The sequence below is a fragment of the Odontesthes bonariensis genome, chromosome 1 (assembly GCF_027942865.1).
Source record: "Odontesthes bonariensis isolate fOdoBon6 chromosome 1, fOdoBon6.hap1, whole genome shotgun sequence".
Classification (NCBI taxonomy): domain Eukaryota; kingdom Metazoa; phylum Chordata; class Actinopteri; order Atheriniformes; family Atherinopsidae; genus Odontesthes; species Odontesthes bonariensis.
Window position 1 is genome coordinate 12,520,657 of NC_134506.1, and position 11,191 is coordinate 12,531,847.

Below are 11,191 nucleotides of genomic sequence, written 5' to 3' on the forward strand. Positions count from 1 at the left end.
GTACAGTCCTTGAGTTGATTGGTGTGTGTGAGTGTGTGTGAGTGTGTGTGTGTGTGTGTGTTTCTTTTCCTGCTCCGTTGTTGAAATGTTTTCCAAGGAGGGCTCCTCAGCAGACGGGCTTCCTCCCATATTCACTGTTTTTAAGAGTTAGTTTCCTTGAGCATCAGATGGGCTCACTGAGGCGTGACACTGTATCCTCGCCTCCCCGGGTGTAAATTAGCATTTGTCAAAGTGAGAAAAAAAAAGACAGATACTGAATTTTGTCAGTGAGAATTTAAAGATGGACTTCCCTCTGAGCGTTTCACAGTCAAAAGGCTTTTGGAAATGACATGAAACGCGGGTGCTGCTGCAGTTTGGTGGCTTTCTGCTGCAGCTCATCATCTGTAAACTGCTCAGCACCGGCATATCTCCCTTCTCTTTGACCAGTGTCAGGTGAAAGGGCAAGCTGGGGGCAGAGGTCACTGCAGGGATGCAGGGGAGCCTCATCAGTTTGAAGGCTTCAGAGAGGCCAGACAGCCTGGCGTGATGTCAGTCTGACGCAGAGAATAGGATTAGAAGGGCAACTGGTGGACAAGTAGGGGGAATATAGGTGGGAGGGCAGATCTTATTTTATTTTCCCAGCAGAGAGAGCAATGCAGAGAGCTTCCATATGTAGATGAGTCAAGTTAGGATTCTGTTTTGAACTCCCCTCGTTCACTGACGAGAGAGGAAAACGTGTGATGGATCAAGTCTGGACTAAACTATTTCACTAAAATGTAACGTATTTTCAACATTTAATCAAAAGACAGAAACGTAACTATAGTTGTTCTCCTGCAGATCACCTGCAAAAGATTAAAGGAGATTAGTGTTTAGTGTTAAATGTTCATCAGAGACTTTCAAGGCTATTCCGCTCAAAATTGAGAACTGACAGTCCGATGTTTAATGCCAACCTCGAACAGATGGAGCCTCATCAGCTCTCACAGTGGTTTTCATTCCCCTAAACATACAACATATCTGTAACCAATGAACTTCCATCGACCTCTCCAATGTCGTCCCTGCGTGCGCAGACTTCCGGTTTTGTTATGTTGGTAAAAAAAAAACTTATAAAAAACTCGCAAACTTGAGTTTTGGGAAGATCTGTAGAGTTTTGCTTCATTGTAACTAAAGTCTGATTAAAGGCAATAAACTAAGTCGGTGTAACAATATGCGAAATGTAAAAAAAAAAAAAAACTTTGGCCTCAAGAGGACAGAGTTCAGGCAGGTTGGTTCGCTTTAAAAAAAAAACAACAACAAAAAAAAACCGGAAAAATGTCAATAAAACGGATAAACGGGATCATATTATGACTGTGATCCGGGGGCTGTAGTGTGGGCTACATTACAATGAAACGCTAACCTGCAGGAAGTGTCATTAAACACAGAGAAACAGGCGATCCCAGGAGTTCACGCGACAAAACTCGGACATGAAGCTTTTTTTCTTTTATAACATTTTATACCTATTTGCGTATTATTATTATTAATATAATCATAATTATTATTATTATTATTATTATTATTATTATTATTATTATTGTTATTATTATCATTATTATCAATTGATTCATTTTTTCGAAAACTGCCTTTCTGTGGAGTTTCAGCGCGTCAAATTTGAAAGAAAAACAACCAGCTTAGACGTTCATATAATAAAACGCGTTAAAACTTTATTTCCAGATGAGATCACTGAATTATAACAATGATACATGTTTACAAAAAAAAAAAAAAAAAATGGAATAAACGCAGAAACATGAACAGAAACATTGGCCGTAAATTGAATTGTGTAGGAGGGTTTTGGATGACAAACAGTTGCGTTGTGAAGGATGAATTTTGTCTTAAGAGCTGGAGGTTTATTACATTGTATTGAAAAATTAAGCTAATTAGAAACAGAGAGCGTGGTGTTAAACCTTTTTTAACAATGAAGAAAAGGGGCAAGGCCTGCATCATGGCTCTGAGCCGTCAGTGATGAACATTTCAGTCTGATCACAGCGTTTGGCGCCCTATCGGCCCCGAATAACCATCAGGCTTCTTTTCTTTTAAATCATGACCCTAATCCTGTTTAATTCATCCGACTATAAGTGATTTATCTCAAATAAACCAGCAGCACATTTTGAAAACACATCAGAGACACGATAGAAAGGTGAACCCCCACCCCCCATCTTTCTTCTGCTTCTCGTTTGTTGTGATTTTAAAGGAAACAGGGGGCAGAAAATATATATATTTTTAAATCTATAAAACTGATTATTTTTGTTTATTTGGTTTCTCTTGACTAACTGACACGCCATGGACTACAAAATGAAATACTTTTTTTTTTAAAAGAAAGAAAAAAACCAAAAAAAAAACCCTCAGTGGAGCATTTATGAATGTTTCACACCTCTCTTTCTTAAATAAATTAGCCACGATGACACTTTGTATTTACGTTAAATCGCCTATAAACATTTAAAGCTGCCTGTATATTCAGGTTAGAACAACTTAACGAGATATTAGAGTTATTTTCAAAGCAATACTTTATTTTAGATCAAATAAAACACTTTAAAGTGTCATTTAAACGGACTCAGAGGAAGTTATTTCGCGCCATGTTGATTCTAAAACAAAGGAACCACGTCCAAGCGCCCAAAGATACCTTAAAAGTTGATCATGTTTTCATTTTATTTAATTTAATTTTGATTGAATCGTGATTTTTTTTTTTTTTTACCCCCACCACTATGAAAACTGTTATTACGACTTATGGATGAAAAAGTAACCGCGGGGAATAATTGTCATATTTTCTTCCTGTGTCCCAAAACCTTTATTTTCACGACAGATAGTTTTTGAAAAACATTAAACTGGTTTTGAACTCAGTTTTGGGGATTTTACACGAGCTTGTCATCTTCAAAGTTAAGAAAGAGTTTCACAAAACGGTGAAGATGACGCGAAGCCTCCCAAAGCAGCTTAATTCACTCACATACCATAAGAAACAGTTGGTCACATATCCGGGGAATAATATTTAGTTTGAGCAATGCGCTGTTATTGATGATCAGCTGTGTTATAGCGGTAAAAACTGATGATAAAGCTCCACGTGGGCCTCTGCAAATTGGTTTAAATTCCTCACTTTATATTATAAACATTATATCAGAGAGACTTGTTGCGATTGGCCGCACGAATGTTCCTCCTGTACTCTGATTGGCTGAGTCCGAACCACGCGGCTCACAGCTGAGGCTGCGCTGTGTGGTCCATCAGCCGGGCCCAGAAAGCAGCAACAACACGCCGGAACGGAACTCCGTTTGGGCTGCAGCTCCTGAAGATATCAGCCCGAACTCAGCCGAGTGTTACGGGCCAACCCAGCAGACTCTTGGTCGCTTCCTTCTTTGCGGACCTGTACGTGTGTGGGAAAATGCTCCATTGTTTGGTGTTGGCCCAGCACCCAGCTTCATCCTCCTCAGGGTAAACTGTAGTGACAGAGCACTCGGGGGCCCCTCATTAGCTCTCTGTCCACTAAGAAGCAAAAAAGCTGCTTTAATCCTGTCTGTCTTCTTCAATCTGGCCCCACAGACATTATTCCATTTCCATTCTGTTCTCGTCTCTTCTGCAGTTTGACCACCTTTCTGGACCGATAGCGCCTGAACAGAGGTGTTAAAGTTGTGATAAATAGTATATGTGAAAACTAAATGCTTGTATTTATGTATCATAAAGCCTCTTGTCTTCTTGTTAGAAACAGTAAAATTTGGGATTTTTTTTCTCATAATTCCATAAAATTTAAATCATGATTCCAATTTGAGTTTTTTATCTGGATTGAATGTTTCGAATTAAAATAAAAACTTTGCGTTTGCAGGGTCAAGGGTCTGTTCTGTTTCTTCTGTTCCTGTAAATGCCCTCTGACAGCCTGAGGAAGTCCAGGGTAACATCAGCGCAGGAGCAAAGCTAAACACTCTCCTGCAGATGAGGCAGCTTTAAATGCAAGGCCTGAATCATGCCATTCTGCCTCAGCCTCACATGGAAACACACTCATGTCTGTCTGAAAGGTTTCAGTCATAAACAAGATGGTGACGGTGAAATAAACCAAATTCACTTTATTTATAAATCTTGAGTTATAATTTAATACGGTACCAATATGTTAACTTTCACAGTACATCAGAGTGGTTGTCAAAAAAAATGAACACAAAAAAAAACACACATGCACACGCGTACACGCTCAGTTCTGTCATGCCCTGCAATTATCGGGCTCAAAACAGCGCAGGGGCTCTAATGAAGTACAGCCTCTTGGGCTGGGAAGTTGTGTGCATTTCATCTCATCAGGAAGTTGCAGCTATTCATTCAACCTGGTGCTTTAAAAAAAAAATTAAAATAAAATCTGTAAGTGGAAAAGACCTGGAAACATGAAATAATTCAAAGAGGTAACGCCGCTGCTTTTCTCTGGATTTGGGCTTTTCACCCGACAAAATAGAAAAATATTACACAACTTCCCCACATTCAACCTCACTCAGCCCTGCTATCAGTGGCCTTGTGATTATTTCTCAATTTCGATGAGAAATAAAAGTCGTTGACTGTCCAAAATTCACTAATTTCCAAACAAGCAAACTGCTTTCAAATGTTTACAAGGCAAAGCCAGGATTAACTGAACAGCATGGAAGGAGGGAATAATTACATTGCCTAAGAAGTATTAACTATTTAAGTCAGGAATGTTTGTGTGGAAAATGTTCCTAACAAATGATTAACAAGCTTGGCACGAACCAATTGCATTTTTCCAAATTAGCCGCTTTCCTTCTTTCAATGTTGGTAAGAAAAATAGATTCAGAAAGCAAAGTAACTAAACCGGAGCTTTAATGCCACCTCTGCCTGTCTGTCTCACGGTACATATCTGTGAAATGTTCCTTAAGTCCAAAAGTGCTATGTCCAGAAGGTATGAAAACAACAACAACAACAAAGGAAAACAGATCAACACGAGACGGTCCCTGCAGTTTTCTTATGAAGCGGGGCGAAGAAATAAAAGAAAAATACATGGAACATTAAAAAATAAAGAGGATTCAAAACATAATTTACAAGCTTGATAAATATACACACAGGTCCAATAAATATAGTTTGTTAACCCAAAACCCACAGACCACGAGAGATCAACACAATGAAGGGGGAGAAAAAAAAAAGTCCCATCAGAAGCAGTCGTTTATGGAATATTGTTTATCTGTGAACAGGTAAAAATTCTGCCAGTGGGGTCAGATCATTTTAATGTCATCGTTAAATGTCACACATCCCAAACCTTTAAAGAATAAGGCAGATCCCTCCTCTGATATCCAGAAAATAGCAACATTACATTAAATCTTTACTTGTTAATAATCTCATTCCACTGGCAGTTCCTCTGACTCGTTTGAATCAACGGAGATTTTCCGTTGTGCTGAAAAAATGACTTGATTTCAGGTGTGGGGCTTTCTCCCGACCTCAGCAGCGCCGCAACAGCTTCTTCCTTTACTGAATAGGCATGTAGGGCCAGCTGAAGCTGCTGCCAGACAGCAGCATGTCCCTTATAAGAGTTTCAATGGGCGTTTTCCCCACCAAACGCACAAAGAAGAGCTGCTCTATGACAGAAGAGGAGACGGTGCGGAGGGACGGCAAGCGAAGGAGCAGCTTCCCGAATCTGTTCGGCTGGTTGGGGTACTGACTCCTCACGTACTCCTCTAAAGCACACTGGGATTTCTCCTGGAGACCTTCTACATGGACCATGTCCGACAGACCGCAAGCATCTACGAGGAGAAAAAAGCACGGAGAGGAAGAGGTTAAAACCAGAGCAGATCCACCAGCCGGCAAACTGAGAAACAGTTTCACTTCACAGGAGCCTCCCTGTTTGTAGAGAATAATTACATCTCACACGAGCACAGGGGAGGCAGAGCAGGATCAGTGTCGGGTGTGGTGTTACATGAAAAATGAGCGAATTATGATCATCGTACTTAAAAAAAAAACTGAAACAAAAATCTACCACATTTTCAGGGGAAAAAAAACCCATCTGAGTTTTGAAAGATGTTGAAGAGATTAAATAAGCGGTCGTGCAGAATACTCAGCAACTGTGGCTGCTGAGTATTCTGCTGTTAATTGTGAGCAGATCTGCGTAGATCTGGATGTAACTAAAATAGAATTAATAAAACTAGTAAACAGGACACCCTCTTGACCACAATAATACATAAAAAAATTAAAAAACTCATCCGTGTAGCGAATTGTAAAAGTCAGTTAACTGTATCATCGGTCCTTTGCTATCTGGGATCAAAGATGACACTTGTGCTCCCATCTAACCCCTTACCCCTGCAAAAAAAGAACTAACTGAGAAGAGGAAACTGTATAAATGAGTTTCACGGCACAGCCTATGCTTTGACTGCTGCACTCTAGAAGACCCTTGCATCTCCACACAGCACAGCTCTCTGCTTCCACTGTAGCGCTGCAGGCAGAACGGCAGCAGGGGTTAAAGAAAGGCTACTGTGTCCCAGTTTAAAGACACGTGCTCAGATGTGCTCATGGGGACTAAAATAGACCTACATAGGAGACCTTCTTTTATTTTTTACTCTGCTGCTGCTCATCCTTTTGATCCAGCTCAGCATCCAACAGCTCAGACACCATTCCTGAAAGGCTGTGGAGTCGGAGCTGCAATGCAGCCGACAGTTGAACAAACGGTCAAAGCGGCCTTTTAAGGAGTCCCATCAAAAGGTGCAACAAGAAAAATGCATTCTTATCTTATAATGACACTAAAAATAATGGTGAGAGTTAGAATATTTTTTGAAATGTGTTATTCGATTAGCAAAGAAAAGAAAAGCCTTATAAATAAGGCTTTTAAGTCACTTAGTTGATCTGTTTTCTATGTTTATGATAAAAATAGAACCTGTCAATAATAAAATGGCGGTCTGATGAGCCTTTAATGTGAAGCATCGACGTAAATGTGGGCTGTTAAACACCCAGCTCTGCTTTCATTTAGATAAAATATATCATGAAGCCTGGAAAGTTGCTTTTTCTCCGTTTTAAAAGCTACAAAACCCATTTGGTGCTTTTTAAGTCTACAATGATGACAATAACTATATCACTTCAATAGCCTGGTGCCTTAACAGTGACAAACTGGGTCATAAAGTTCGAATGAAATTCAGCATCGATGTAATATTTGCTTCTAATTGTCTCTTTTCTTCATTGTGATCCTGGAGGTCAGACATTTAATTACACTGACAGAAAATGTGAAGATAAACTTGCTTTCAGATTTTTTTTAGAGAGGATTTTCATTTTGAAATATTCCTTTTCATTTTTTCGTTTTTTTTTTAAAAACAAAAATGCACTTTTAACTTTTAAATAGGGCTTCTGCACATTTCTTGGAGAGTCGTTATTAAAATGTTATTTTTAATTTCCCATCTATCCCATGTAAACGTTCATTATTTATTATTTGGTCATTAACGATGACAGAAGGCGAAGATGTTGCAATTTAGTCATCAATAATGGGCCAGTTATTTATCCACGCATTTATTATTTTCCTCAGAATGATGGCCGTATTACTTTCTCATTTCCCACAGCGTTCGTGCGTGCATGTGTTTCCTAAATAAGCCTTTTACGCACAGTGAGAGTGGATGTGGATAAAAACACCTCACCTGTGGTGAAAAGCACGATCGCCTTAATGCAGCTGTACTCCGCCGAATCCACGTGCAGCACCTTGAGCTTCTCCACCTGCTCCTGGAAGACCCGGATGTGGTCCATGAAGGCCACCACCCGTTCGGCGGACATCGGGGACGCGTGGAGGCCTGCGGCGGCCAGCAGCGGGGCCACGTGCACTGGCATGGAGCACTGCGCGGCGTTCAGCACGAACAGCTCGCTCCAGGTGAGGCGGAGAAGAGCCACCTGGTCCGACACCTGCAGATCCGGGAAGAACGGGATGTTGCGGGCCCACTCCACGGCGCTGAAGAGCATCCGGGCCGCCAGCTCACAGATGTTCTCTATGCCCATGATGTTGTTGTTCTGCAGGCACTGAGAGCCGAACCTGGAGGTCGGGTAGGGCTCGGCCCGCAGCAGCAGAGAGATGTAGCCAGATAGATAGGAGTGACATTGTAGAGGGTCCCCGTTTGTCAGAGCAAACTGGCCGTGGTAAGACTGCGTGGGTATTCTGCCTCTTTGGACAGCTGCAACGAGAAGCAGGTGAGATGTCACATCAGACTTGCAGGCTGAAGGCACTTAAAAACAGCACAGGTGACATTTAGAGAAAAGCTGAAATGGCAAATGGCCCACACGGGTCATCTTTTAAAACAACCGATGTCAATGAAAACAACAGGACGTCTTCCAGCTACACACACACACACACACACACACACACACACACTGTTCTTTTGTTCATGAGTTCATTTCTGCGGTCAGTGGTAGGTAGCTTATGCTCGGCTGCCTTCTCAGAAATGCACACTGAGTAACAGTTTCAGACAGCTCCTAGAAAGAAATGTCACATTCAGCACGGGACGCAGAAATGTAGGCTATTTCCAGGCCTTAACCTGTAGATAACGGCGTGGCGTGTCTGTGGGTCTTTAACCGACCTCATTTTCATTTCAAATAGTTGCAGTTGACAAGTCAAACGGCCGCTTTTTCGCCTTGAGGAAAATTTCGCTGACATTCTGTAAGGCCGACTTTCTAGGTCTACTTCTCTCTGCGGTGACACCCTCTAGGCCTTTAAAAAAAAAAAAAGTTATTACAACATATGAAAAAATGTTTAAATATAAAATTTACAATGGAAATAATAAACCATTTAATAACAGCAGTGGGCTATGCTATAGTGGGCTACTACTGCACCTGTGCCACACACAGTGTGCAGGCGTACATATAATCTAGCTAAATCGGCACTGGCTTAAAAAGTACTATTTCAAAAATGAAAAATCCTCAAAAATATTCTAAATTATAGCTGCATGGATGCCTAATTTTAGTATTTGACATTAAAAACGTCCTCGTACTGTTTCACCTTACACTGACCGTGGTAGTAACAACAATAGCCTACATTTAACATGCTACAGGATGCTAGCCGAGAGCCTGCATCATCAATTTCTTAAGTGCAGGTTATACATGACATTCCCAGACATACAGAATGATATGTTCCAGAAACATATACATATATATAGGTGGATAAAATAGGCTATCTCTGCAATATCACGACTAAGGCAGCACACATAGGCTGCTATGTCCACAACAAAATTATATAGACACAAGCTAGGCTATTTGTGTAGCTTGCAAAAATTTGAGTTTATAAGACAGCCACGAGTTCAAAGGAAACAATAAGCATATAGCTTTATGGGAAACAGTCTTGTCCTAAAACATGAGTGCTACATGATATTTCACGACACCGACAGCAGCAGCTGTAGGCTGCCCAGCGTACCTTCCCTCCTCATGCCGACTTTGAGGCATTTCTTGAGGCGACAGTACTGGCACTGGTTGCGGTGGTGCTGGTCCACGGGGCAGTTCCTGTTGGCCCGGCAGGTGTAAGTCAGGTTCCTCCTGACGCTGCGTTTAAAGAAGCTCTTACATCCCTCACATGTGAACTGTCCGTAGTGCTTCCCGCTGGATTTGTCCCCGCAAACGATGCACTCGATCTGCTGGCTTTGCTGTTTGTCCATGGACGAGGAGGAGGAGGAGGAGGAGGTGCCGTTGTTGTTGTTGGTTGTGGCGCTGGCGGCTGCGGCTGAGGTGCCGGACTGATTGGGCGGCGGTGCTCCCTGAGGTGCAGCGGCTGCCGGGGGTATTTCCACAGAGGCCGCGGGGTTCATGTGTCCCGACAGCTCTCCGGGCAGAGACAGGGGTGCCACTTGGGACACCGGAGAGGAGAGAGTCCCTTGGTTGTCCCCGACGCCCTCATTGTTTCTCCATGCAACCATAGCCATATCGACCGTCTCCAAAACTTTGGGCACCCAACTTTCCTGCTTTTACGCGATATGTAGGCTAACGCACAAGATTTCTCTGAGTTAATCTCTATCGCGCATTCAAGGAAATTGCGGCATTGTTTGACAAAATTTTAACTTAGCTCAAAATCGCCTGAGACGGAGCCTGTAAGGCAGCAAAGATAGTAAAGAATGAACAGTCACCCGTTGGAAATCCAAAAAGACAGCTTCATTCAGACCGCTCTGATGCGCTTTAACATCCACAGAGGGAGGGGATAACAACAGCCGAAATCCGCCGGGGGAAGCAATCTTATTCCAAAACCACACACAAACTGATCCCTTCCGGTCTGTGTGTCCCGCTTTAATAAACAGAGTGCCGTGCGAGCGGGTCCCTCATCAGAGATGGAGTCACCGGACCAGGCTTTCCAGACGCTCCCTGCTCTCCCGATCAGTCAGAAGTTACATTAGAAAGACAACGGAGGAAGGAGAGAATGAGAGGGAGCAGGGTTGGAGGAGAGAGAGATAGAGAGAGAGGGGGGGGGGTGATGGATGATGATTTTGATGATGCTTTGCAGAGTGTTGGAAACCGATGCGTCCGCACGTCACTGACTCGATTACGTGAGCTTGGGACGGAGTAAACGCAAAGGAGAAGCTTGGAGCAGCCGCGAGGGGGTTCAGTGGAAGTTGAAGGGAGCGCCTCTCCCCCTGCCGTCTCTCCCTCTCCAGTGTGAGGGCGTGTGTGTCTGGCTTCTGATTTGCAACACTTGCTGTCAGCTGCCTTCCACATGCAACAAAGAGATATTAGTAACGAAGTGCTCCCATTTTACCGGTATTTGCCAGTGATGTCAGAACTCCCCATCTGCACAGACACCGAGGAGCCGATTCAAACCCTAACTAGTTGATGCCACCTAGTGTCATCAGTTAATTGCACAGAAAATGAAATAAGGATGCACTGAACTTGTGTGGCTCTGAGGTCAGTAGCTATAGGAGAAAAAGAAGGGTTTGCCTCATAAGAAGAGGGAAACATGAAATAATTTTGTGATCAATAATGACACAGAAAGTAACTTTCAACAGTGTATGGAATTAAGTGTGGCAGTTCTAGTAGAGTACGACCTTTCTTTCACCTATGAAATATATCTTTGAAATGTTTCCTTCTGCATCCGAAATGCAGCTGCAGTTATCAGGAAAAACTTGTGGTGGCAAACGGTAATGTTTGGCCTTCGGCTATTTGCTTTGCAATCAACCTGAATTATGAAGAATACTCACAAAATATGAAAAACACTAATCGCATAGACAGGATTTAAAGCAAGCCTCGGGAACTCTTGGTGGTGGGATGCAAC

The 11,191-nt window shown here is 42.4% G+C and overlaps 1 protein-coding gene across 1 annotated transcript; it reads right to left on the reverse strand.

The window, feature by feature from the left end:
- Window positions 1-4,075: 4,075 nt before the first annotated feature.
- On the reverse strand, window positions 4,076-10,363 carry LOC142386310 (nuclear receptor subfamily 2 group F member 1-B-like). Its single transcript, XM_075472626.1, has 3 exons — window positions 9,353-10,363; window positions 7,596-8,120; window positions 4,076-5,723 (listed from the first exon to the last, which is right to left on the reverse strand). The coding sequence occupies exons 1-3, from the start codon at window positions 9,852-9,854 to the stop codon at window positions 5,449-5,451; spliced, it is 1,302 nt and encodes a 433-aa protein (XP_075328741.1). The 5' UTR covers window positions 9,855-10,363; the 3' UTR covers window positions 4,076-5,448.
- Between the last annotated feature and the right edge of the window lie 828 nt (window positions 10,364-11,191).